Source organism: Neovison vison, chromosome 10 (genome assembly GCF_020171115.1).
Source record: "Neovison vison isolate M4711 chromosome 10, ASM_NN_V1, whole genome shotgun sequence".
Taxonomy (NCBI): domain Eukaryota; kingdom Metazoa; phylum Chordata; class Mammalia; order Carnivora; family Mustelidae; genus Neogale; species Neogale vison.
The window spans coordinates 63,777,659-63,805,379 of NC_058100.1; the positions used below are offsets into that span (position 1 = coordinate 63,777,659).

The following is a 27,721-nucleotide window of genomic DNA, read 5'->3' on the forward strand; positions in this document are numbered from 1 at the left end:
ACCTGAAAATCGACCCAGACGCGGGCTCCAGGGATCACATAATGAGACAGACTCCAGTCTGCCCCGCCCGGCAGTGGGAACCGCCACCCGCTTTAACTGGCACCATGACCTCTGATTTGTAGTTCCTGGAAAGCAAGCGCGGTGGGGGCTGTGACGTGTTCGGGGAAGGGACAAGAGCAGGGGGAGCTCTCTGTGCCTGTGGCCTCCGCTCGGCCCTCCCTCCCTCAGGTTCACAAAGTACATGCCCTTGCAGAGAGGATGGAGATGACAATGGAGCCCCGCTTCCCCCCCGCCATCCAAAACACAAGAAATCGACTGCCCACCACGGACACGTGCGCAGTTTTCTGCAGACATTTGTAATTCCCGTTGCTTCACTAAGCTTTTAGGTAGCTCTGTGAGGTGGGCGGAGCAGGCGAGCGTGCTCTCACAGATGAGCAAACCAGAGATGGGGACATCCACTGATCCGACAGCAGCCACACAGCTAGGGGCAGGGACAGGACTGCGGGCACTGCCCTAACCCCCCGGCTGAGAGCTCTTCCCGCCCTGCGGAGCCGGCTCCCTTCAGCCCCAGCACCCCAGCAGGGCGAGGCCTCTGTCTCTGGCGGAGGATACGTACTGTTTCTTGTTGGCCTTTTTGAGCAGCGCGGGCTCGGAGCTGTAGGAGGACTTCCCTTTGCCCCCGATGCTCAGGCAGCTGGAGCAGCAGCCGCAGGGCCCAGCGGCCAGGGGCCCCTGCTGCATGGGCACCAGGCTGCTGCTGATGCGGAGCGAGCCGTTGACCAGGCAGTTGAGGGACCGGCCCCCGGGAGCTGCTGGCCGGGCACCGAGCTGGCAGGGCAGCCGCGTCAGGGCCTCGCTCTGCTCCAGGGCCGGGGCCTCGGGGACGGTGATCTCAGAGGAGCTGGATCTGGAGGCTTCTGAGACTGGGGTGCTGGGTGGTCTGTTCTCCACCTCTGGGCGGAGGCCTGGGCTGTGCAGGTTCATGTGCAGCTTCCTCATGTGGTGGACCACAGCGGCCGCGTTGAAGGCTTGCTGAGGAGACACGAGACCCACCTCTGACCTTCTGCATTCTTGCAGGCCACGGGGCTCAAGCTTTCCCTCCGCCTTGTGGCTTCGGCCTCTTGAAACTGATGGGCTCACATCTTACTTCAGAGAGGGTCCAGGGAGGCCCAGTGGCTGCCGGAAAGGCCCAGGGAAAGCCCCTAGCCAGCCCTGCCCCAGCTCAGCCTCCTGGGGCCCAGAACAGCCCACCTGCCTCCTGCAAAGGGCCACTTACCCTCCACTTGCTCTTGGCAAAGTTCTTCTGGATCTGGAGACTGACTGAAGGGTAAATGTCCCGGTGGAGGGCTGTGTTCCCATCAATCCTGTGGGTGTAGAAGGGAAGCCTGGCTCACTGGGGGCCGTGCGTGTAGGACTAGGTTAAGCTGAGTGCCGTGCCTCAGAGGAAGGGTGGCCCATGGCAGGAATGGGCTGGAACCAGGGCTCCTCTGTCCCCTTGGGCAGGTCATTACGGGTTCCATGCTTTGGCAAAACCGAAGTCTTATTTTATAGAAGGTGGGCAAACTATGACCTGTGGGGCAGATCTACCCATGGCCTGTAACGAGGTCTCAGTGGGATCCAGACACACCCGTTCATTCAAGTAGGAGCTGTGGCTGCTTCCATGCCACAAGGGCAGACCGAGTCGTTGCCATATAGACCGTACGGCCAGCTAAGCCTAAAAGACTTATTTTCTGGCTTCTCAGAGAGTAGGCTTTCTGGGCCCTGTGTCAGAGGGTGCTTGGGTTATCACTATCCTTTAGCTCAAAACTTTCCTCAGAATGCACCTCCTCCAGGAAGACTTCCTCAGTGAGGCCTCCCGATACAGGCCGCCTTCTTCCTGATCATCCATCTCTACGTGCTCCTCAGATACTTGCCATTACATGGTCCAGGACTTTCTAGATACTAGGGACACAGAGTAGTAACAGATGGGGCCCTCATCCCTGGGGTCTTCCAGTGGAGCTGTGGAACCTTGTTCCATGCCATGAACTTGAGTAATTCATAGTAATCTGTGTAATTGCCAGAGGGAGGTAAGGAGGTGAGCCTGGCCTGCAGGACCAATTCTATGTGTATTTTATAAATAACCACAGCCTGGAACCACCAGGCTAGGGGCCGGAAGTGGCCGGAGCTCAGTCCATCCTCACTCACCACGGGTGCCTCAAGGCCTTCTCGCAGGTGTACCGTTCATTCGGGTCCTTCTCCAGCAGGTGGCAAATAAAATCCTTAGCTAAGGGGAGAAATCAAAGACACAATAGGGACCAGGTTTCATGACTGATGGAAACTCACTTTCGGGCTGGTGGGTGGCAGAGAATGCATCCTTAGCTAATCTTCCAAAGAGGCAATTTTAAGACTCTTAAAAGAGGGGAAAAAAAAATCCAAACCACCTAACAGCAGCCCACCATAAACCACCAAGGAGAGACTCTCCATGGCCTCCCCCACATAGCACTGCAGATACAGCTCTTCTCACGAGGCCCCGCCGTGCCTGCAGGTCGCGGGGGTCTGCCTTTGCACCATCCAGGTGCCGGCAGCCACGAGTGGGCACACGTGAGTGCAGCCGCAGCCCTCCTTGGATCTCCACTTAATGGACCCAATGACTTGTAACGACTGCCTCCTCTCACACACGCAGATGTCACAGGCTCTCAGTCTGGTTATATAATAAAGGCAAAACTTGGCCTTGGTTTTGCCACTCGTGCCTGGAACACTCCCTTGGGCAGGCTCTGCCCTCCTGGCTCCTCATCTGAACTCGCCCGCACTCCGCCCCCCTCTCCTTGCATCCTGTGGTTCTGTCTCCAGGAAAACAAAAGCATGAACCTGAGATGCGGATAATTTATTTGGCCTTTGAGCCAGATGAAGATTTCTCCACTCTCCTTGGCAGCCTGTTCTAGAACATTCCCAGGGGACTTTCAAGAGCCAGGACTGTCATCCGCTGTTAAGCTCTTTTTCTCCTGGCAGCCTTTGCCTTGAGCCTGTTGTCTTGTCCTTCACACCTGCTAGCCTTACCTGACTCAGAAATGTCATCCCAGAATGGAGACTCAAATTCATAGTAGCCCTCCTTGATCTTCTCGAAGAGCTTCGACTCCGTTTCTTCATAGAAGGGGGGATACCCACACAACCTGCAGTGAAACATGAAGGAGCTATGCTGCTAACAACCCCAGTCTCTCCCCTCTGCCCGGCCTCCACTGCAGATCACAGGCAGGAAACAGGACCCCCAACCAGCAGTAGGAACAGGATCTGCCTGATTCTGGAATGATGCAGGCCCCATCAAGCAACTCTGGAGGGCCCCTTTGTGCGTTGTTTCCCCCCCCCCCAAAGCCACACTGCCCCTGCTATACCTCCCCGACACTTAGAGAATGTATAAAATACCTTTAAGAGAGATAACAGAACATCTGCTTGAATGTACGTTTCGTGAGGGATTTTTAAGGTTATTTTGTTCTTTATTCTTTAGTACCTACACCAGTGATTAGCGCAGAAGAGACGGTCAATGGATTTTTGTTGGGTACATGAATAAATGAGAGTAGTTATTCAACATAAGGTTAGTAAATAAGGAGTTGAGTCCCTGCTAAGGGACAGATATGGTATTTTCCTAAGAGCAGAGTCATCTGGAGGTGAGGAGGGATGGTGGGGGAGGGTGATGAATAGGTCTGGAAAGGAGAGGCCAAGGCGATGTGAACAGGAACTATGACCCGGTTCATTCAGGCCATCACTTTGCCTTGGGCAGACTTGCCCAATCTGAGATGGGAACATTGTGCCCACTTGGCTTCTAAGCTTGGCTTGACCTTTCCTTTCTTCACTGCTCGTTCCATAGAGCAGGACTCAACGCAGTTATAGAGACTAAATGGAGGTGGGGTGCAGGAAGAGACAGAACCATATGGCTGAACAGTGGGTTCACACTGAGCTCTATTGTAATAACCTGGTGGAGACCAGGACGGAAACCTTTGGAGCTGTGTGCATGGTAAGTGTGAGTGTGTGGGTGTGTGCGTGAGTGTGTGTACGTATGTGGATGCACATGTGTACACGCACACGCTTTGAAGGTGGATGTTGCTTGAGGAGCTAAGATAGGGGAGGGAAGAAAAAGGATGAGCTGTTCTGAGATTTCCCAGGAACTGAGCCAATGCAGGCTTCTACTCACAATATGTAAGTGATGACGCCAATGGACCAGCAATCCACAGCCTTGCTGTAGGGTTTCTGGGCCAACACTTCCGGAGCTGCAGCAAATAAAAGGTAGAGTCAGGGATGGAACAAGAAGAGAGGGCTGAGAGGTGGGGTCAAAGGTCAGGAAGAGGATTAGAGAAGCAGACGAGGAAGCTCCTGGGATGGTAGTGTTTCTGTAAGAATGAAAGCTTTCCCAGGGCAGGGACTAGGGCTCTCCCATCATCCTGAATCTTCCTCTGTCAACCTGGAAGGTTCCCATGATAGGGCCTATGACTCTTACATCAGACCGGGCTACATCTCTCCCATCAGACTGAGTACTCTCTGAAGGCAGGTCTTTGTCTCCCCATGCAGATAGTGTGTCCCAGGGCTGGGGCTGTGTGTCTCTGTTCAGACAGGGACATATGTGAAGTAGAGGCAGTCTCTCCCACTAGACTGGGATTTCCCTAAGGGAAGAGACAGAGTCTTCCACATCAAATGATGAGCCCTTAGAGGGAAGTGATAACTGTCCTATCCATCTCAGGTAACTTCTGCTGTATCAGATCAAGAGCTCCATGAGAAAACAAGCCATGTCTTCCCCTGACTGGGAGCGTAGAGAGCTATCTTCTGAATTCATCTCAGATACCAGGGCTTTGTACTCGGTAGGACTCAACACCTACTGACTGACCTCTTTTTGAGGGTGAGAGTAGGTATTTCCTCTATTATGCTAGAGGTAACCTTTCTGTGTGCCATCCTCAACCAGGTGATGAGTGGCTAAGAGGGAAGTAGGCAGGAGGGGATGCTCTGAGTATTAGTTTTCTCTCCATGGATCTCAGGAATGTTTTCACCTGGTAACTTGATGGCTTTTACTTTTGGGGGGACCTTCAAAGCCTCCTGTTTAGGGAGGAGGCCCCATCTCTACCAGTTTCTTAGGGAATATATTTGGGGGAGCACACTGGGTTCCTCAGCTTCAAGCTCAACACTATTCCTCCAGGATACTAACAACTGGGGCATTGAGGTCTCTTCTCGGCATGGGAGAAAGGAAAAGGGGTGCCTAGTGTCAACCTTTTGGCAATCTAACCATCTCTGGTTTTATGCTCTTGTCTCTGCCCCTCATCTAGCCAGAAAGACAAAGCAGGATGTCTGTCTGTAAAAATGACAGCTAAGTATAGGCAGGGGCTGTGGATGGCTCAGGGGTAGGCTGTCTCTAAAGATGCAGGGTTTGGGAGCAGGAGGGGTAGTTCCAGAGATACATGATCTACCCTAAACCTCATAGTTAGTGCTCTACTTGGGTTGCCTTTGAAGTTGAACCCTGTCTCCCGATAACCACCCCTCCCCATGAAATAATATCCATGAGGTTGAACACAGCCAACTGGTCAACCTTCGTCCTCCTCCCAGACTCACCCACATAGCCTGGGGTCCCACAGGCAGTGGACATGACTCCACTCTGTTCCATCTTGGACAGACCAAAGTCTGTGATCATGATCTTCGAGTTCTCTTCAGGGGTTAGGTACAGCAAGTTTTCAGGCTGTGGGAGAAGAGTGATATCATGTAATGTAGGATATAATCATCTGAAATACAGATTTCTTTTCATCTCCTGATATATAATTTCTTAGGAAGCTGTGCTCTGGGCTTCTGACTTCAAGGTCAGGCTTCTCTCCCCCAGTTCTTTCCTCCTTCCTCCTATCTATAGCCCCTACTCCATATCCAATCACTCTGTATTTTGCTCATGGCCCTCATGTTGGTCAGCTTTAGCCATTAAGTTACTACACCCACCCTCCCCGCATCCCCAACTACCCTAAGACTGTTTCTTGAGGGGATCAAACCATGGTTAATTGTCTCTGATTTCTCTAAAGTCTAGTACATGCTTGGTGCAACATCGACACCCCCCATTAAGGATTTCTTACATTTGATTTTGACTGTGGCTAGGTTTGAGAAACATGTGGATTATCTTGGTATCCTGCTAGGGTGAGGCCCCATGAAAAGTTCAGGAAAAGGGTGAGATGAAACTTAGCAATGATTTTTCAGTCATTTAAGTTTTGTTTAAGGAATCTGAGGGCAGAAGGGACCTTAGGATTCTACTGCTCCTACTCTCTCATTTTATAAGGCTTAGGCTGCCCATGACCCAGGCAAGCTTCCTAAAGGGTCATTCTCTGTGTCCCACTGAGGGCTCCCACTTTGGCACCTTTAAGTCTCTGTGGACGATGCCATTCTCGTGGAGGTATTTCACTGCTGACAAGACCTGCTGGATCACCAGGCTGGCATCCTTCTCTGTGTAGACACCCCGCTCCAGGATCCGGTCAAAGAGTTCCCCGCCAGAAACACTGTGGGCATAGGGGCAAGCGCAGGAATCCAGGTCTTATTTCAGGTCAAAGGGACGTAAGTGTGTTGCTCTGTAGCCATGAAGACACAGCTGTGGTGGAAGAGGCAGGTGCCCATGGCCTGGGCAGGGAGGTCTACTTTAGTCTGAGAATAACTCCTTTGGGTGTTGGAGTAATATCAAGAAGGAGTCATTTCTTCGAGCCAACCATTGCCCTCTCCCTGGACCCTTCCTTAAAATGCAAAATGCTCCTGGTGAGAGTCAAGCAAGTAGCCCATAATCCCTTTGGGAACACATTCTTAGCTGCCTACACTCCTGGCCCTAGGACCCAGGGAATCATGATGAAAAGGAGAGGTGAGACTGAAATCAGGCCAACGCAGGACAGAGATGGTGTACAAAGGAGACCAACTGTGCTTCTGTCGGGATTTCTTTTCTCATCGTGGAAAGCTGGGCTACCTAAAGCCGGAATCATGGACGGAGCTGTAGCAGTATTTGGAGACTCTAGTGGTATGGCACCTTCGGACTCAGGGGCTTTAAGATCCAGTCTGCCCCTGTCTCTTGAATGCCATCTACACTGCTTTGGCCAAAAAGTTCTGTAGTCCATAGTGGGACACCACAGAGGGAGACCACTCACTACCTCCTAAGAAAGACTGCTTTATCTTTCACCACCTTCTCAGTATTTCTCTATATTATGATGGAATCCACTCCTTGCAGTTTCTACCTGGGGACAACACGTCCACCCATGGGGCCACACAGAACAAGAATACAATCCTTTCACGTGAATCGTTTCCAGTACGTGAAGGCAGCGGAAGGCTCAGCTGAGGCCCTCTCCAGGCAAACGTTTCAGCCTATGTCAACCATGAACCAGGGCTTCCAGTTCTGTCACAGGCCTGGACCCCTTCTCACTGTCCCGGGACACTGGCTACGGACATGCGTGTGTGATAGGACCATGCGGTAAAGAAGAAGGAGAATTTCTCTAATCAAAAGGCATACCACCCCACTCCTTTGTTTCTATCGAAAGCTCTGGGCTCTGCCACAGGAGCTAGAGGCCCAGGGGAAAGATAGTCTTTATGCACAAGGTGGAGTTCCTGACTTGGAACAGCTTGGGTCCTAGCGCTGGTACTCTCATTGGCTTTGCCACTCTTTGGGGACAGCTCAATCTGCCTGCTTCCCTGCCTCCCCTACTGTCTCAGTGTGGGCTAATCCTGTTGAACTGGCCTCATTAAGGTGCCACATGGTCCCTGCTCACTTGTTAGTGCTGTTCTGCCTCCCTGCCTCCCCTCACCACACTCCCTTGGCCACCTGCTCCCTCTAGTCACTGCGCCTCAGGTGAGCTGAGGAGTTAAAAGGCTGCTTAGGCCTGAGTTAGCTCATCTGAGTATCTGAGAAATCAGCCTGTCGGTCAAAAATACTGCATCTAGCTACAGAGATTGCAGAGCGGTGTGTGTGTATGTGTGTGTGTGTACTTTATAAATAGAAGTTTCTCTGAGTCCAAGGCTGAGCCCTCAGAAGCACCAACCAATTCCTACAGCATTCACTCCCAGGCAGAACTCCTATTTATACGTGATGGGGATGTGCAGCCTTTTCTAGTGAGGTGCCATCTCTGTCCCAAAGATGGGCACACACACGGTCACAGCTTGTTTTAACATTGAATGGATCTCTTTCGAGAAGGTCTTTTCTTTAAATATCAAATTGAAATCTAGGTACCTATGGTTTTTAATCCCACAGTAATTTTACCCTGGAGTGGCATTAAGACATTTATTTTTATTTCTTTTTTAAAGATTTATTTATTAGGGGGAGAGAGAGAGAGCATGAGCAAGCAGGGGGAGGAGCAGAGAGAGAGGTAGAGAGAGAATCCTCAAACAGACTCCCTGCTGAGCATGAAGCCCAGTGAGGGGGCCTGATCCCGGGACCCCGAGAACATGACCTGAGCGGAAATTAAGAGTCGCCCGTTTAGCCGACTGAGCCACCCAGGTGCCCTGGCATTAAGACACTTAATATTCAGTGTGATGGACACAGACAGACTGGTCAAAATGGACTCAAGCCATGGTGCCAGAGAAGGGTTCTAGAGGTGCCCTGCCATGCCAGGCATATCCCTTCAGCTGTGGGGTTGTTGCTGGGGTTATCCCAGAAAGTCTGATGGGGGTGGCTGGGACAGCAGGGGTAAATGAATGAGATGGAGTCACAGCTACTCACTGACTTGTAGAAAATATTTTTTAATAACTGGTAAGGCTGTACTGGTACAGACCATTTCTATCATCAGTCCTAGATCTACCCCTCAGTCCGCACAGAACATGTTTGTGACCAGAAGCATACTTAGCCTGAGAGAACTCTTGGCATGTGAGAGCTTCCTTAGCTAATTTTTGATCTTATCTTTTGAATGCCCATATTCTCCCCACCACCTCTAGGCCTCCCAGGCCCCCAAGACACCTGTGGAGGAAGTGGGTCACCTTTCACTTACAGCTGCATGACCAGGTAGTAGTGAGTGGAGCTCTCATAGATGTCCTCTAGGGTCACGATGTTTTCATGCTTGATCCTGGGGGGACACCAAGGCTCATGGTGAGTGGTATGTGGTGTAGGGGGTCAGACAAGGAATAGACACCCAGCCCACCGGACTTTTACTTCTGTTAGAGACTTCTGATGACAACGTTTAGGAAGAGCAGATCCTTGTGAAGCCTTCTCAATAAAAAAGCAGTCACAAAGAAATCCTAGAGAAAAGATCCCAGGGTTGTATTCAATCCCTATTTTTGAATGGATAATTGATCATCCTGCCTTCAGGGAACCAACATTTTGTCACTTCCCCAGAAACCTCTTCAGACTTTACCAAAAGAGAAAGTTAAAAGAACCGAAGAAGGCTACGAACACACCCCAAATGAAATTATTTTACAAAATGGGTATTGGATTTCCTTCAGAGACATCCTTGAAGAAAGCAGACTGCAACAGAAGAGAATCAAGTTAGCTAAGCCTCCTCATGGGTGACCATGGAAGGAGTTTTTGTAAAATTATTATTCCGGAATATTGTGAGGAGCAAGGAAGGTGCTGATTTCTGGGGTCAGCTCTGTGGGATGTTGTGGATCAGTAATTCTCAACCAGGGGCTCTTTTGACCCCCGGGAGATATTTGGCAATATCTAGAGACATTTTTGTGGTTGTGACTGGGGAGGAGGCGCTAACTGGCATCTAGTGGGTAGAGGTGGGAATGCTGGTAAACATCCTACAATGCACACAGAGTAGCCCCCCAACCCAGTAAAGAATTATCTCGGCTAATATATCAGTAGCACAGTGTTCGGGGAAATTTGCTCTAGATTCCCTCTGCCTGGGATTACTTAGGGGCTAAGGTAAGCAGAATAATCATATTAACTGGGGTGGGCCTAGCCTCGTAGGTAGCAATTCTATGCATGCCTTTCCAGGAGGAACATTTTTTTTTCTTTATTAAAAAGATTTAATTTATTTATTTGACAGAGAGAGGCACAGCGAGAGAGGAACACAAGCAGGAGGAGTGGGAGAGGGAGAAGCAGGCTTCCCACTGAGCAGAAAGCCCGATGCAGGGCTCGATCCCAGGACCCTGGGATCATGACCTGAGCCAAAGGCAGATGCTTAATGACTAAGCCATCCAGGTGCCCCAGGAGGAACATTTCTAGGAAGTTTAACTCATGGCTGTGCAGCACATGGGTGAAGAACTTGGACTCTAAGGTCACTTGGGCTTGAGTGCGGATCTAGCTAAGGTACTCAGGAACTGGGTGACTTTGGCTGGCTTTCTCAAATATTCTAAAGCCCACTTTTTGGTCTGTAAAGTCCATCTCTCTCATAGGGTTATATCAAGATTGAAAAAGAGAATACATGTAAACTGCTAAGCACAGTGCCTGGGGAATAGCAAACACATAATAAACAGTAGCTATCATGTTTAAGTTTAATTTTTAAAAATTAAAGACCTATTACAATGGTTACCTGATGGATTCAACCACATTCACTAGCCGACAATGCTAACGTAGTTTATCAATGGTTCATTACAAACAGATACTGACGGGGCACCTGTGCTGTTAGGGATGCTGATAAATGCAGTGGTAAGCAGGACCACCATAGTCCTTGCTCTCAATGAGTTCATGATCTGTCTCGGCTCTAACCTCCCTGGAGCCCAAACTGGTATCCCCAGCACCCTCCCTGTAGTGACTGGGGAATACATAGATTCAATATGTTCCAGCAAATGTCCTTCTATTTCCTCCAAGCCTACACCTCCTTTTGGTTTCCTTTCCCAAGCAATGATATCACTATCCACTGAATTGCTCAATCTCAGCTTCATTTTTTTTTTAATAGACTTATTTCGTTGAGAGAGGGGGGCGTAGGAGGGACAGAGGGAGAGAGGCTCAAGTGGACTCCATGCCAAGTATAGAGCCCAACATGGGGCTCAATCCCACAAACCAGGAGACCATGACCTGCCGAAATCAAGAAGCAGACGCTTAACCAACTGAACCACCTGCATCATTTTTAATACTTTTATCTTTTATACTCTTACTGGTCTACCTGAACCCAGTCACTTGAGGAAGTGTTAGAATTGGTCTCCCATTCTCTAGGCGCTCATCAAATCCATGTTCCACCATCCTTAAGAGGAATGGCTCTAAAATAGAAATCTGATCATGTGAGCCTTTCCTTAAAATCCTTTGATGACTTTTCTTTGCCCACAGAGTAGAGTCAGCGCTCTTTATCATGGTATCCAAGACCCTTCATCATCAGGTCTCATTTGATTCCATCTCCTGCCCCTTGAGGGTCCTCACTCTAAGCTCAGGGGGTCCCAACACTGACTCTCCCCTAACGTCCTCTGTACTTTCACAGTTCTATGTTAAAGTTTATGTTACCCTCAGCCTGAATTCCCTTCCTGCATTGTCTCTTCTGTCTCCATCAAATTCTTCTCATCTATCAAGGTTTCTTTTCTTTGAAAATGTACCTAATACCCCATACTTATTTTTTTAAAAATGTAGGCAAAACAAATCTGTCTTCTCTAGACTTTGCCTTCTGCTACCGCTGGCTCATGCTCAGTGGGATTAGAATTTGTTATGGGCACTTCTGTCCATGCCCAGAAAATGTGAGCTTCTGAAGGTAACGGATTTTAGCAGCCTTATTCTTGTGCTCCTGATGCCCAATACACTTTTGGCACACTACGGGGGACCACAAGGCTTTATTATATGGGTCCTGCTGTTACCAGTTGATGGTTTGTTAGTGTGGCCTCCGTCATGACGGTTGGGTGCTGAACCTACATTTGCTTTGGTACAATCCAGGCTAATTTCCAAATCTTATTCTGCTTCCTTAATTACTGATTCTTCCTGGTATTGGCCCTCAATTGATTTTTGTGCCTTCTAGCTAATTACTCTCTGGTGTACATGCACAAACCAGGTCTGGCGCCAGCTGGTTTGCTAATCAATTTGCTGTATGCCTTTCCCACCGTGCCCACCTCTCCCCCTCCAAAATCAGTCAAGACACCTGTCTGGCTAAACTTAGCCCACTGATCAAACAGGCCCATCAAAGCGATGAAAGAAAGCAATGCCTTTAGGTGTGGAAATCAGCTTCAGTCCTTCTCGAAGGTAATTTGTGAAGGAAATGTTGTGATCTCAGAGTTGTACCCGGCCAATACTAGGACCCACTCACTTTTTCAACACGGCAATCTCGTTCTCCAGACTGCTGTCCCGGAAGGCAGGTGACTTCTTGATGCACTTCAGGGCAAAGAGCTTCCCTGTCAGCCTTTGCTTCACCAGGAAAACTTCTGAAAAAGCTCCTCTACGTAGAAGACACCAAGAAATAACAATTAGTACTGGCTGGCTCTGGAACACTATCAGAAGCAAAACCGAGGGGTAGATGAAGGAGGGCGTGGCTGGTAGTTAGTTTCCATTGTTACTGCGGGGACCTGAGGAGCTGTATCGAGGGCAGAGCCCATCTGACAAGCCCTGGGTCCTTTCTTTCTAGAAGGAAAAGTTTCTACTACAGACACAGAGACTAGCCGGGTGCTATTTCCTGATCCTATAATTTGCGAAGGACTCCCAGGGACTCGGCTTTGGTTATGGAGAAATTTCCATCTGGCCGAACCATTAAAAAGGGGCCACTGCAGAGCCAATTTACTTTGCTTGTTCCAGCACGGTGGAGTGTGGCACCCTGGAAAGGCAGCTGGAGGTAGCACTGGGGACAGGGCTCAGGCAGGGATGGAAAAAAACTCCAATCTCTGTTTTCGATGGCGATAATTACCCTGAACTCATTATCAGATCCTAAGGGGAGCTGAGTACCCTCTCATTCAGTAGGATCTGTGAGAAAGAAAGACAGGACCCCAGCAGCTCTGGGCAGGTTTCCTGAAGATGGAGAAGCTGGAATCCAATGGAAACACAGGGTAAGATTCCAAAGAACAGCGTTTTTGTTTTGTCTTGTTTTGTTTTGTTTTTAAGGGACTCCGAGGCCAGGCTAGAGCTGGAGCTGTAGTTGGCTAGCAGTGGTTGCTGGAGCCCAAGTGCCCGTAAGTGAGGACCTCAGCTTTGCGGGTGACAAGTCACTTAACTTCTATAAACCCAGTTTCTTGATCTGAAAAGGGGGAGTGTCAATAGTAGCTGATTCACAGGGTTGTTTAGAAGACTAAATGAATTAACATATGTAAAGTGCTTAAAAGCACTGCTGACATCTGCTATACTGCATGTGTCAGACACTATTATTGTTATTACTATTATTATTTGAATACCATTAGGGAGGACACCTGGTAGTGACAAGAGGCCATAGCGTGTAAGGGAGGAAACAGCTGAACCATCCTCTCCCAGGCCATCTGGGGATTCTAGAATGGAGGCCCAATAGCAGTGAAGCTTGTGCAAGGACTTTGAGAATCTGCATTAGAAAATACTTGGTGTTTCCTGGGTCTGAGCTTCCTGTTTCCCCCAGCTGCACTCAGCTGAGTTAATCAGAGCCTTCAGAGCTTCCTCTATCCAGTCATTCATTCCTTCACTCATCCCTTCAATCAAGATTTATTGAGCACCTACTGAGTCAGACACTGGAAATAAAAAGGTAAGTGTTTCGGGTCTTAAGAGGCCTGTAGACAAGTGAGGAACACAGACAAATGAGCCATTAACATTTGATGTGAAAGTTGTTATTAAGCACTCAGTGAATGCTTGTTCAGCTGACAGACCCTCTGCGCTAGCCCTCGGTCGAGTATCAGTCTAGCACAGAGTCTGGTGTGTGAGATGGACACGGACGGAGAAGCAGGGGGTGTTGGGAGACCACAGACAATGAACGCTGCAGACAGGGTCTCTGCTCGGCTCTGCTATCAGCAGATGCCGGTCACCTTGGAGCCACTGCTCATCTTCATACAATAATTATCACAACACTTCTGCCCAGCAGATAGCAAGCTGGAAACAAGGGCGCTTTTTTCCTAGTGTGTACAACGTGGTCGCTTGGCGTAGCTAAGAAGCACGTAATTAATTCCCGGCCTTCGGGCTTCAGAGCGCCCTGAACCCAGTTTTAAGGGGTGAATGGGAGTGAGCCCAGTGAAGAGCTGGAACAGCTGTCCCAGGTGGCGGTGAGAGGGACTAGCACGGAGGCACAGGAGAGCAGGGCGGGATGGGGCTACTGAGGCCCAGCACCATTCGTGAACTATGAGACGGGGAACAAGGGGGAGAGTCATGAATGTGCAGGAGAACCCGGTCCTCTGCCTGATCACATACGGAAAATGCTAAAGAAATGTGTGGTGGATGGCTGGATGGAAGCCTGGAAGGCTGGATGTGGGAGAAGTCTGGCCTGGGATTAGCCGTGTGTTCTACTCATCTGCAGATCCCCCTTTCCCTAGTGTGAAAGGAGAGAAGTGAACCACACAGCCTTCAAGGTTCCTGCTGGCTGTGACTTTCCGGGACCCATGTTCAGAGGCCCCCTTTCACCTGTACACATAGGTGGCCCCCCCATTTCAAAGCTGACACCCACCTTGGGTCCTCTTGTGGAATGAGATCAAATTGAGGCCTTCCTGGGGGTGTCATTTATATTTCAGTGTGTGTGAACGGTGCCGCCTGGAGTTGTGCAGTGTCGTGGCAATTCAAAATGGTGCTATTGCCCTTCTGCCTCAGGCTGCTTTGTATAGTGTGAGTGCGAGTGTGTGCGAGTGTATGTGTGTGTGTGTGTGTGTGTGTGTGTTGCATGTGGCACATGCGGTGGGACAGGGGAGAGCAATTACAAGACTTAATTGTGCTGTTGGTCAGACTGGGGAGCAGAGGGAGCGGAGAGCTAGTTTTGAGCAGTTAAGGTTGCTGGGGTCAGAAGGCAAGACAGGTAGAACCTCTAGAGCCAGGAGAGCTTTACTGCCATAGAACTTGGTCGGCCTTTCCGGCTCTGAGAAGCTCTCCCCTCTTGCTGGGAGAGGTGGCGGAGGTTCGAGGAGAAAAGCCTCTTCCTGCCAGTGGAAGGAGGAGGGCTGGCAGCTGGTGACATTCTCCCTGCTACAGACTAGCCCTGCCCAGTCTCCCTCCCTTAGGGCCCTGGAACTGTGGGTGACCTCCGGGCAGAGTCAGTAAAAGCCTTCTCTCCCTGGTGGGTTGTTCCAGAAGAGCTGAGGGCTATAGAGAAGGAGCCTTTGTCCTGAGATTCTGGGACATCTTGTTCAGGGGAGTCTGCTCTGCCCACTGCTCCCTTCCATTCAGCACCTCCCCTTAGTAACGACATGGGGTCTGCAGCCTGGGGTCTCCTGGCCCACTCCTGGGCACTGCAGGTGTGCCTACTCTTTAGCTTTTGTTCAACTGCTGCAACAGCGGTCACCTGCCCTCCCCTGTCTTGTCCCCTGAGTTCCCCATATCAGGGTGGGGCTGGGTAGGTTAGAGCAACTGAAAGCATGTAAAATAGAGATTCCTGGCTGCCCCGCCCTGCCCCCGTCCCCTTCCTCAAATTCCAGGGCAGTAGGTCTGGGACTGGGAATCTGTATTTTTTTGTGGGTTGGGAGGACCTACATAGGCTAAAATGCTACTAGGGAATTGTTATGAACTCTCTTGAGTGTGGTAGTGCCATTGTGCGTACAGAAGAAAATGCCTTTATTTTTAGGAGACGCAGACAGAAGGATTCCAAGGTGACATGTCCTGATGTTTGCAACTGTTTACAAGTTGTTCAGGGAAGTCGTGTGTGTGTGTGTGTGTGTGTGTGTGTGTAACGTGTGTATGTAAAACAAATATAGTGAAATGTCAACGATTGTTGAATTGAGGTGGCGAGTATATTGCTGGTTCAGGTACTATTATTTCACTTATTCTTTTTTTTTAACTTAGATATTTTCACAGTTGCAAGTTAGAGAGCTAAGCGCCCCCGTGACTCTGATGTCCCTCCAGGTAGAGGACCTCTGTGGCCGAGCTCCACAAGAGCAGCAGGTGTCTGGCTGTTGCCAATCCCACAGCCCACGTCTGAGCAGACCATGAATAAGCGCCTGTCAACCTGGGCATTCTCCCGTCCTTCTCTTGGTTTTCGGGATTCTTAGCAAATCATTTCTGATTCACGCATGAGTCTTATCCCTCTCTCCTGCCAAAAATCCCCTCTAGCCACCCCCGTCTTGGCAAGGGTCCTTGATGGAGGGCCAACACTGTGATGACCAGCACCAGTGCCGAGATCCTTCTGGGGGGCTCAGACTCCGATACTTGCCTGAGCGGGGAGAGTTGGGGTGGTCTGTGTTGGGGCCGGGCCTGGCTCCTCTGCGTCTACAGTGAGAGTGTGGGCAGCTGTCCCTGCCCGAGGTCACTGACTCCTGGCCAAGGCAGAGGGAGCTAAACTTAGCCCGAATTGGCTCAAGGGAAAGCTTGCTTGAATGGACAGCCTACTCCCTGCCCCTCACTTCCTGGGGCCCAATTAGCCCAGACTAATTAGCTGGCCAGCTGGGGTCCCGAGGCTACGGAGCCGGGGGCCTGGAGCCGTTGGCAGCCTGCGTCAGAGCCTGCGCCCGCCCGGAGGAGAGGCAGGACTGAGCGGACAGTCAGCTCCAGACAGGCTGTCTCTGTTCCTCCAGCCGTGTAATCGTTGTCAAGGGGCAGGCGCAGACACTCCAGAGGCTGGTAGGAGTTTGGACTACGGCGTGACTTTATTTTTCCAACATGGCACTTAAATACAGAGCAGAGAGGAGGGTGGTGGGGAGCGGACTGCGGCGTGTGTCCCGTCAGCTCTCTGGGCTCCAGAAGCCCCTTCTCCTCTGTCTACAGAAGACAGTGGGGTTGGCTGACCTGCTCGCTGCCAGAGGAAATAAAGAAGCTGGAGGAGGAGGGCCAGGAAAGTTCTAGGGCCACTGAATCTCTGGAAGGGCTCCAGAATGCCTCCTTCCTGCCACTAGGGCAAGAAGCCACAGGTTGTCCCCGACCTCGAAGCAGGGTCCCTCGGGGTGGGGCAGGGTGGAGAGCCTAGGGAAAGGGCTGGTATCCCTGTGGGCCCCAGGGTACAAAAACCAGCTTCCTCTGCTCTCCCTGCCAAGTCCCTTCGAGCTGCTGAGATGATGTCCCAGTAGCCTCAGTCCCAGCGTGTCAGCGGCTGCTGGTCCAGAACAATTCTTCCCAGGCTTCCCCCACCCCCACCCAGCGCACAGCCCCACGGCCCCGACTCTCAGCCCCGGGACTCACGATCCCAGCACTTCCATGAAGATGAAGGTTTTCCGGATGTTCGTGGTCTGTTTCTTCCAGGAGCTGCCGTCATCGTCTTCCTTTCGACCCATCGCCTCCAGAGTTGAAGCTTTGGGGGAAGCTTTGAGGAAGGGGAGAAAAGGCCTGATCAACTAATGTCTCAGAGAGGATGAGAACATGGCAAAAAGAATAGAAAGCACATCTCTTACGTAATAACTAGAACGAAGGATGAGGAGCAAAACCTGGATAATGGGCAAAAATAACACTGTTCTCTCCAGTTGCTTTTTAAATTTACTACAACAGGGGTGCCTGGATGGCTCGGTGGGTTACGTGTCTGCCTTTAGCTCAGGTCATGATCTCAGAGTCCTGGGATCGAGCCCCAAGTTGCCCCCAACCCCGCACTTGGGTGCTCTCTCTTAAAAAAAAAAATCTAAAATTGGGGCACCTGGGTGGCTCAGTGGGTTAAATCCTCTGCCTTCGGCTCAGGTCATGATCCCAGGGTCCTGGGATCAAGCCCTGCATCGACTCTCTGCTCAGTGGGGAGCCTGCTTCCTCCTCTCTCTCTCTGCCTGCCTCTCTGCATCTGTCTGTCAAATAAATGAATAAAAAAAAACTTAAAAAAAAAATCTAAAATTACTCTAACAAATGTGTTGCATGTCTATTACCTGCCGACTGTACTTGCTGAACACTCAAGGAGTTGAGAGTCTAGTGGTGCAAAGTCCACTTCATACACATATACATATGTATATGTGTATATATATGTATGTATATAAGGGCAATAACGCACACACGTATGGATTAGTACACGAACATCCACCTTGGGGGGATCTGAGCTGAGCTGTTTCCTGTGTTTCCAGGAGATGGCCAACCTGTTGCTTCAAACCCCGGAATCAGCCTGACGTCCCGTCGGTTACCACCTGTTGTAACTGTTCTCCCACCTCCCTGGTGACGCTTACTGCTACCTCTCTCCTGTCCATTCTGGGCTAAATGAAAGGCATCATTCAATGAACGAGCATCGTTTCCTCCCAAACTCCCACAACATGAGTACAGGGCTGGAGAAACAGTTATTCATTAATGTCTGAACTGAACCTTGTCTTCTTTGTATCGGGGTTCCAGAATTGCCATATTCATTCACCCGAGTCAGCAGCTGTGACGCGCCGGGTGCCGGCGGCGCACCAATGATGGTGCTGTCTTGGGACCGGCAGGCTCCAGGGGGCATGCCATGAGCAAGGGAAGTACCCCACATGCAGTGACGGGGTGTGGGAGAACCGTGGAAGAATAAAAGCTTGGTTTGTAAGAGGGAAAAATGGGGATGGTCACCTTTAGAGAAAGTCACGGAAGGGCCTCTAGTTGGTCATGTTTAAGCTGGGATCGGAAGTGTGTGCAGGAGCCTGCCGAGGACAGAGTGTGTGTGAGGGAGCATTTTGGCAGACGCAGTGAAATACAGGAGGTCAGCGTGGAGGCGGGGCAGGAACAGAGCTTGAGGGGACGGGTATGCTCTGCATGACTGCGGGCGGTGAGTGGGAAAGGGAAGGAGGTAGGGGACAGACCACAGGCCTTATCAGCTCTGCTGAAGATACTGGGTTTTCTTCTAAGGAGATGACAAAACGCGGAAGGATTTTTAGCAGAGCAGGTACACCCCTGATGTTTCAGAGCTCACTCCAGCTGCTCTGAGGAGAATGGGGCGGGGGCTAAGTGTTGGTACATGGAAAATGGGTGGGGGACAGATGTGCAGGACAGAAATGGCGGTGGCTTAGATCATGCTGGCAGTGAGGGGGAGAAGGGGGCTCAGAGGCTGGTAGGAGTTTGGACTCTGATTATAGGAGTTTGGGGTTCTGATTATATGGAATCAGGCGATCTGCCCACAGAGGGTGATAGGGGTCTAGGCTAGCTGTCCTGTTTCTGGTAGGAGGATGGGGGGTGGGTGGGTGTTGCCCTTAGTGAGTCAGTGAATACTCGACAGAAACATGTTCTTGGGGGTGGTTGGGTGGGTTGGGGGGACTCTCTGTACCTTTGGGCCCTCTCTGCCCTAATAGTCTCTGCTACAGGCTGACACAGGGTGTCTGGGAGGGGTGCGGGAACATTTCTGCCAACAAGCTTTTCCCCATTCTCCTTGGAACTAAGAAGTAGGAAAATATGTCCAACAGATGCAACTTTTAGGCAATGCCCTTCCTTCCCCATCAAACAAACAAACAAAAAACGAACCAAAAAACACCTGTAGAATCCATGGTCTTCTGATAGCCTCAACACAAAGGGGTTTGTGCCTCCACAATTTAGCATTGGGTAAAGAGCAGATTCAACCCGAGTTCAAATTCTGCTGCAGCTAGTTGCCACTTGAATGGCTGTAGGCGAGTTATTGACCTTTTAGAGTCTATTAACTCATCTGTAAAATGGGGACATAGAGACTCAGCACATTGCCTCCCGTGTACTGTACAGTTGTGATAGAGATAATATTTGGGGGGATACGGAGTCTATGTAAGCCCCGTCTGGAGGACTCATGGCATACGTAGGTTGTAAGGGATAGAGGGAACCGCTTCTGCATTCAGACATAAGTGTGAGGCGTAAGTCCCTACGCGTAAGAGGAACATGACTTGAGGGAGGGCCTTGCTGGGCAGGAACAGGTGGCGACAGACTGACAGTTTTGGTCCGAGTGGATCCTGGGAAGGAGATAGGGGAGATGGGTGCACACATCTTTGGTTGCACCCATCCAGGAATGGGGGAGGTTGGTGATACAGATGGGTGGGGCTTCTCAGGACCCTGCTAGGGAGAAGCCCTAAGCAACTCGGATTGCAACCACACTGAACAGGGCAAGACATAATCACGGGGCAGGCCTAGAGGGAGGAGGTGAGTGAGAGGGGGTGGCTTGACCTGCAAGATTCCGGAAGTTCCCCAGGGCCTGTGAGGGGCTGGAGCCTGCTGGTTCCAGAACACGGTAGCTCAGTGTGTGGGTCTCCCCAGCTCTGTGCTGAGTGGTCTCACGCTGTCAGCTTGAAATTGGCTACAGTGGGAGTAAATGCCACAATCAGGCTTCTGCCCCACCCATCCTTAAACTCTGTCCTTAAATATTTATCATCTCACTTCTGCCCAGGGCCCTGGTGAGGGGACACAGAGCTGCTAGAGGGCCTATTCCCTGGGGTCCAGAAGAAGACAGCATTGATCAGGGCTTCTCAGGAGAAAGTAAGTGGCTGGGAGCTGGGCTTTCAGTGGAGGGTGTCAGCAGGCTGTACCGTAGCCCAGATGGGACCAGCCCCACTTGAGGCCAGCAGTCATCCTTGGGTGAGCTCCCAGACAACAGAGATCTGAGGTCCCCGAGGGGTCTGAGGCCTCCTTCTCCTCTATCGACAACCAAGTCGAGTAAGCACCTTATAACATAAAATGCCCCCTTGAAGCAGAACGAGAGGAGGAGAAGCCATCTCAAGGCTGTGTGTTTTCCTGAAGAAACTGAAGTAGCTCAATGAGACTCTGTGGAACCTGAGGTGCTATAATGATCGAGTTCAAATTTTAAGTTCTCCATTTCCCTTTTCTGCTGCCTGGTGAGGGTAGGACTTAATGAGAAAGATTTTATAGGAGATGAAGATGCTCTATTCTCTTTGTTCATTTCCGTATTGCGTGTAAACTCGCAACCTCGCTGTATACTAACTGGGGGTGGATATTAGGAAAAACGTGAGAAAAGTTACGAATTCCTTAGCACTTGGTATGTTCCAGAACAGCTCTGGCATTTTGTGCTTGTCTTTTCAGGCCCGTTTGTGGAATTTGCTCCCGTGGGAGGGTGGCGGCCCAGAGCGACACAGTGACCTAGCCAGAGGAGGACCTGCCGGCAAGGCCACAGCAGCCTAAGCCCTGATTTGGAGGGCGCAGTCCACGAGGCACAGATAAATGAACCCTGACTGGCAGACTGCTTTGAGGAAGACGAAATACTAGAATCAAGGGCTACCTTTAGCCAGATACCATTCTGCAGATTCTTAGCCCCAAATCTGGCAATGTCCACTTATCAGTGCGGCTGGCATCTGCGCTTGGACCAAGTGCTTGTTCGCGCACACACTGCAGCTGGAAGTCTTGAAGAATGTAGGGGATCGGGGGCACAGGGGTGGACGTTAAAAGAAGTCAAATCAGCAGGGTCAGTCTGTGTCCCACTGTTTCTTCCACTCTGTCTCTCCCCCCCCCCCCCAGACTGGCAGGGCTGCAGATGACGCTTTTCCAGGTAAGGACCCCGCCAAGACTTCTTTCCAGCTTGGGGACCATCAGCTGGTTGTTCATTACTCCCCCTGCTGGCGCCCCATGGAATGACGGGCTGCTCTCCTGAAGGCACGACCACCTCATTAGCAGCTCTGTACTCACTGTTCCTTCTCTCCCATCTCTCTTAAATAGCTTAAAAACATAGTATTCTTAGCTAAGCTAGGCTATAAGAAAACATCTTTCCCGCCCACCCCTCCTCCCATACACTCAGTACCAACAATTTAGCTCTATCTTCAGAACAACATGGAGAACTCGGGGGCCCAGATCTGAAACCCCCAGTCACTCCCACCCCTCCCTGACCTCAGAGAGGTCCCCAGGCCCCACGCCCAGCACGGTGGAGATCTAACCATCGGCTCTCAGAGGGGCAGCCCACAGTGTTTCTGCATCCTGTTTCTTTCTGTCAAAGTCCTCCCCCCTGCTCCCATGACTCCTGTAATCTAGGTTCTTTCAGAGGAAAAGAAAACACATTCTGAGCAGCTTGCAGCCCCAAGATTGCTGTCATTGTTCCCAAAGTACTCCCACTTCTCTCCTTCCGGCCTCCACTTCCACTGGGCTTCCAGGCGCAGGAAGAGCCGAGATACCGCTGATTTCACAGGTGTAGCTCAGGAGACGCCGTGGGCGTTGGCACCTGTGACCTCCACTCCTCAACAGGGCAAGGCCCTTGAGGACATTCTGCAGAAATGACTCCCGGCCAAGGAGACGACCTTATTCATGAGGCCATCTTTGAGGTGTGGAGATAACACTCCTTTGTTCCCCACTGGACAAAACGCGGACATTTCTCAAAAGAACATGCACGCGGCTCTCTGCCTGGGGCCAAAGCCGTGCAGAGGTCAGTCGTAGGTTGTCGGCGGATGTCTGAGTTTCCCTCCCCTGTGAGTACTGCAGGCGCCCTGTGCTACTCACCCGGAATCCCTCGTGCCTAGTACTGAGCCCAGAGAGTTCAGCCTGCCTGTGTTAAATGATTCAGTGAGGAGGAGAGGCCAGCGACGAGGGTGGGTTGATCAGAGGGTTGGACTTAAAATAGGGACACGGTGAAGGATGGACTCTTTACTGTGCTCTAGAGAGAGACCTCTAGCAAGAAGACCCCTAGCCTGGGAAGGGTAGGCCTTGGGGCCTCCTCTCTCAAGTTCTCAAGGTCAGGCTCTGTTTAGACCACTGCAGCAGGACAGGGCAGAACGGCCACAGAGAGCCGAACCACCTTGGCTCCATATTCAACCTCACCACTCAGGGCCTGGGCCTGGTTCTTGGTCAACAGCACTTCCCAGGGACACTCGAAGAGGCCTTCCCTGACCATTCTGTCTGGAGTCAGCCCCTCTACCCACCCAAGTCACTCTACCACGTGAGCCTGCCCTTTGCTTCTGTAAAGCCAGTGACAATCTGAGATGCTCCTGTTTATTTGTTTGAGGTCACGTCCTCAGGAGAAACGAACTCCAAGCGGACCAAACCTTGCCTGCCTTCTTGTCTTCCTGGGGCCTAGGGCAGCACCTGACTCCCAGGCGGCGCTCAGTCATAGTTTTCGGGGTGGTCTTCCTGCTCTGTTGGGGGACAGTTCCACAGCTGGGGAGGAGACTGTGGAGGGAAAGTTATTCCTAAAGGGCAGGCCAGGTAGCCCTGAGGGGGACGCAGCCTCTGAGCGCCACCTTCTCTGTGCTTCTGGGGACGGGCTGTGCGGTGTGCTGTGGTATCCGCTCTGGTTGTTTATGAGGTGCTGCTGACAGATGCTTAAGCCCCGAGCCCAGGAGGCAGGTGCCCTTCTCATGTTTCTTCCATGGCGGATCCCTGTCTTTCTCTCCTTGCCGGGCTCCATTTGGTTACAGGAACAGCACTCATTCCGGCCCCTCACTCTTGCCCACCATGCTCCACACGGCCTCTTCACTGAAAGTTTCCTATGTGGAGTCCCAGCTGCTCTGAAGTGCTTATTAGAAGAATCAGCTGGACTAGCAGCATCAAAGTCCCCCTTCCTGATAATATATCTGAGAGCCTTGGGTGCACCGTGTTTTAATCCAGGAATTCTGTTCAATTCCCTTCCATTCCATGTGTGTTTCCCAAACCCGCAGCAGGTTCCTAAACTGGACAGGAACAACCCAGAGGAGATAGAGAGAAGGGGAGAACTTGGGGGAGCACTTTCGGCCCACAGATAATGGCTCTCAACTCTACCTATGGGAAGAGCCACTGTGCCTTGGTTTATGTCCTTCCTTGGGGCTTCCGGGCAAGCAGGTATAAATCACTCAGGGCATGGTAATCAGGCCTCCGAGCCTTCTTGAGGTACCATGTCTGGCTCTCTGACTGATCTTAGTAGAATCAGCCCACCCTAAGACTGCTTTGTGGTCTGCTTCCAGGCTTTTCCATTTCTTGGGAGCATGACTCAGAGAGGCTTGTGGGTCTTGGGAGGGAGGTTATCAGTTGGATCATCTTTCATAAGAATGTGCTCTGTGCCTCCAGGCTGGGGCTCACGGAGTCACGGCAATATATAAATCACTTGGTTATAAGAGGGTAAAAGGCTAACGCTGGGATGTTTTCTTGCCCTGAGCTCCAGTTTCCTGGACTCCGGCCTATATTGGACTTGGCGTCATCCTTGGATTGACAGAGACATTAGAAAGAGCTCAAGTTCTTGTCTCGGTTTTGACTTGGTACTGAGGAGCTGTGCAGCCCCAGGCAGATCGCTGTCCATCTCTGGTTTGCCACATTTCTCCTTAGTGAAAAGAGGAGATTGGAATAGATTAAGGTTCCTTGAAGTTTGTTTTTCAAAATCTTAGTCCCAGAAGACTATCCGTGTGCAAAGCGGATTTGCTGCTCCTTCTTAGAGATTCATGGCCCACGACAACTCTTAAAGACACTTGGTTAGTGCTGTTTAACCTGGCACCCCCCCCCCAACTTACTGGACTGTGGAGCTCTTTCTTTGAGTAACACCCACTAGCACCCAGGGGATCTAGGGTTGCCCAGAGCCTATTGTGGAAAACAGAGAGACTGGCCATCTCTGATACTTAGTGATTCTCCATGGGTTTGAGCAACACATGAAATTTCCAGCAGTATGCTGCCTCAGTCACAGCACGGCTCTCCTCACGGTGTCAGAGGCACGTAGCTGGGCCTGTGTGAGCCGTCACAACCCATTCCCACCTCTCCGGCTGTAGCTCAAGCCCAGGCTCTGGATCTTAAAGCCTCCTGGAGACTTCTGGATGGACAGAACCTCCCCAGAATAGGGCCTCCAACTCCAGCAGCCCCACCAGGCCTGTGTCTCAAAGGCCAGCACTGCATGCCAGTTTCGGTTCACAAAAATCACCAAGGAAGGAGGTTTTACAATTGCCTCCTGCAGTTTATTTCAGGCTCAAACCCACATTTAAGTTTAAGCAAATCCCTCCTGCTACAGTGACAAGCCAGAATTCACATGTTGCTTAAGATTTATGGTGTGCCTGTTATAAAAGAAATGAACATCCTCTAGGGCTTCATGAGTGGTGGAGAGGTCAACACACAGGAGTCCCTGGAGAGAGCAGGGTGTGCGGCTGATTCCTGCTGTGCTCCTAAGCCCAGGGGGCCTCAGTTTCCTCCTTTGCTGAATGGGATCCCTGCTCTATTCCTACCTCTGCGCCCACCCCCCGCATTCCTGGGGCATCAGGGGGCACAGAATCAACTGCTATGATGCTATGTAGTGGGTCCACATCACAGGCACACGAATTAAACCCCATGTGCTGGGGAGAAAGCGAGGGAAACAAATAAGACTTTAAATAGACCTCAATACGCAACAGGGGACGTGAAACCACTGCTCCCTAACCGGTCACAGCTCCCAAGTACGCCTCACAGTGTGGGCATTGCATCTCACTGTGATTTTAAAATGTTTAAAAATATCTACTTTTTCATGCATCACGGTCTTGAAATGCAAACCAACTACTTCATCTGGTACTGAACCAAGAGAGCAAGCTCTGCCACCAGCCTGGGAAACACCGCCTGCCAGCATTTCTTCACTGGCGTCATGCTGGTCTCCCTGGGGCACCCTTCTAAGGAGTTTTCAAGGGTAATAGTGTAGACTGTGTGCCTGCCACAGGCTGCCCTTAAGCCAGACCCTGCAAGAGGTGCCCTTTGTGCAGGTGCAGGGCTCCTGACTGGGAGGGCCCCGCCAGGCACGCTCCGCCCGGCCCGGGGAGGGGCACAGAAGGCGGGCGGCGCGCACGGAGCCCTGCGTGACCAGTCCTGCCTCCCCGGACCCCGGCCTGACGGGCGTGGACAGCGGCACGGGGCCCCAGCCCCGCAGGTGGTGACCGCGGGGGCGCGCCCGAGGTTGTAGTGGCGCGCGCTGCCGCTCCCGTCTCATTCATGCCGAAGCTCATTCACCCGGCGGCCCCGCACCGCACACGCTGTGCGGGGCAGTTATTTCTGGCCGTGAGCGCGCTGGTGAGCGAGGAGAGGGTGCCGGGGCGCGGCTTTCCGCTGCTGCCCGCGGGGATCTCTCCTCTCCAGGCCCCAGTGCTCCCAGGCCTTGCGGGGGGTGGGGGAGTGGGGGAAGGGCGGTCCGGGCTGAGCGCTGGGCAGGGCATCCTGCGGGCGCTTCACCTGCATCATCCTCCCCATCATCGTGCCTGACTGCCGCCTTTAGGGGACAGTTTCATGGCTGCGGTACAGATGGGCAGAAGTGGTAAGAAAAATGCCCCAAATTAGAGAGTAAATCGCAGAGCCGGACTGGGAAACCCGTCTACCAGCGCCACCACAAAACCTGTTGCCTTTCCTGGAGGTGATTATTTGATTTCACTTACCTTGCTTCATCTTTAGGAGGTTTTCCTGCAACCCCAGCACCTGACCGAGTCCTCCTGGAACACGTGACTTGGACGCTCTGAGAAACGCCCTGAGTCCGGGCCAACCACTGCTTCTCCTGGCTCCGACCTCAGGCTTCTTTCCCAAAGTTTTGCCCTGATTTTCTCAACAGAGCTGTTCATACACACCCGCACCCAACTCATCCCTCCCAACACACTCTAGCTATCTGTAGTGTCAAGCAAAGGTCACTGATGATGTCAGGAGTCTTGGGTTCACATGCTAATAGAGACCAGCCATATCCAGGTCTGTAACCCTCGGCAAGCCTCTTTGAGTAACTGTGGTCTCATCTATACGAGGGGAGAAATACTATTCGGCCCACCAGCTCAGTGGGCTTGTCCTAAAGGCAACTGATTAGAGGCACATTAAAAACTGTAACTGCGGTCCCCATATCAGGTATTACTAAGCACTTTGTGTTTCGGACCTATTAGATCTCATCTTTGGCCCTGGTTAAGGCTGGGTCAAAAGAACTGCCAGGAGCCAGGCTGTTTCCGGCTTCTGCTCTGGGAAAGATCATCTCTTTCCCCAGGAGAAACCTGCCTGACTCTTTGACCCTTCTCAGAGGCTTTCCTCATGATCAATTTATCCAGCTCCAGAGCGAGCAGCTGGCCAGCCGTGCACTACCGCCAGACCAGCGCGAGCCCTGGCAGCTGCCTCTGGGAGCCTCGGGGTTAAAGCTTGTGCGTCAAAGTTACGTGGAGAGAAGGGGCCACAGTGCTCATGGGGGTGGTGGAGAATCCAGACCTCCTTTTGCCATCTTCACCTGCCAGCAGAACTGGGGAAGTTTAAAGACAGGAGGGAGCTAGACGCGCCCGGGGAAGGTGAAGGCGCGGTCTCGTGACTGATGGCAATGAGTCCTGCATCCTCACGCAGCCCAGGCGGGGCCCTGGAGCTGGAGCCTGTCCAGGGCGCCTTGCCGGGAGGGACCGAGACTGGTCCGTTCTCCTGGGGGTTACAGAGCCACAGGCTGTTTATAAACTGCCCTTTTTACCCACTGGCTCTCTTAATCCTCCCAATAACCCAGACAGGTAGGCAGAAGGGCATTGCTCCTTGCCAGATGGGGTCAGAGAGGTTAAGAGATGAAGGATGGGCGGGAGTTAGGGGTGCAGGCACGCGGGAGGTCCTGCCGCTCTGGACATGGACAGCCCCTCCCAGCCTCGGAGCCCTGAGGATTGCCCCGAGAATTCAGCCTGCAGGCAGGCATCGCAGGAGGGACAGCTACCGATATTTCGCTCCCCTCTCCCTCCTCAGAAGCGCTAACGGTCCCCACTCACGCCAGCCTGGAAGTGACAGCAGATGGCTCTAGGTGGAGGTGCCACCGGGCCCCCATTCAGACTTATTTTCCAAGGCAGCTACAACTTACCCTTGATACCACACGAGTCAGGCAAGACTGGAAGTGGGGTTGAAATGAACAAAATACCCAAGTTCCTTGCAAAAGTGTTTCTTCACACACATCTCTAGGTGCCGCCTGCCTCCCACTAAGCCAGGAAACCTCCCCAAAGCAAGAAAAGAATGAGACTCATCTTACCCGGGGACTCAGAAGGAATGGTGCTCCTGGTGCTCCTACTCCAGCTCCCACAGGTCTGTGAGGATTAGCTGCTCCAGTGCCTTAAC

The 27,721-nt window shown here is 51.6% G+C and overlaps 1 protein-coding gene across 3 annotated transcripts; it reads right to left on the minus strand.

Moving 5' to 3' along the window:
• On the minus strand, nucleotides 1-27,721 carry CAMK1G (calcium/calmodulin dependent protein kinase IG). Of its 3 annotated transcripts, none has more exons than XM_044267491.1 (12): nucleotides 27,636-27,721; nucleotides 17,072-17,192; nucleotides 12,123-12,251; nucleotides 8,946-9,020; nucleotides 6,350-6,488; nucleotides 5,569-5,692; nucleotides 4,166-4,241; nucleotides 3,037-3,149; nucleotides 2,185-2,263; nucleotides 1,277-1,364; nucleotides 617-1,032; nucleotides 1-125 (listed from the first exon to the last, which is right to left on the minus strand). In XM_044267491.1, the coding sequence occupies exons 2-12, from the start codon at nucleotides 17,161-17,163 to the stop codon at nucleotides 35-37; spliced, it is 1,422 nt and encodes a 473-aa protein (XP_044123426.1). In that variant the 5' UTR covers nucleotides 17,164-17,192; nucleotides 27,636-27,721; the 3' UTR covers nucleotides 1-34. The 3 variants fall into 3 exon arrangements, with proteins under 3 accessions (XP_044123426.1, XP_044123428.1, XP_044123427.1); XM_044267493.1 differs by lacking the exon at nucleotides 27,636-27,721 and adding an exon at nucleotides 26,053-26,186; XM_044267492.1 differs by lacking the exon at nucleotides 27,636-27,721 and adding an exon at nucleotides 21,006-21,049.

Coding starts and splice junctions, on each gene's coding strand:
- CAMK1G (XM_044267493.1), bottom strand. Junction 9,021..12,122: donor GAGATTGCCGTGTTGAAAAA/GTGAGTGGGTCC, acceptor GTGTCCCCCCAG/GATCAAGCATGAAAACATCG. Junction 3,150..4,165: donor GGCGTCATCACTTACATATT/GTGAGTAGAAGC, acceptor GTTTCACTGCAG/GTTGTGTGGGTATCCCCCCT.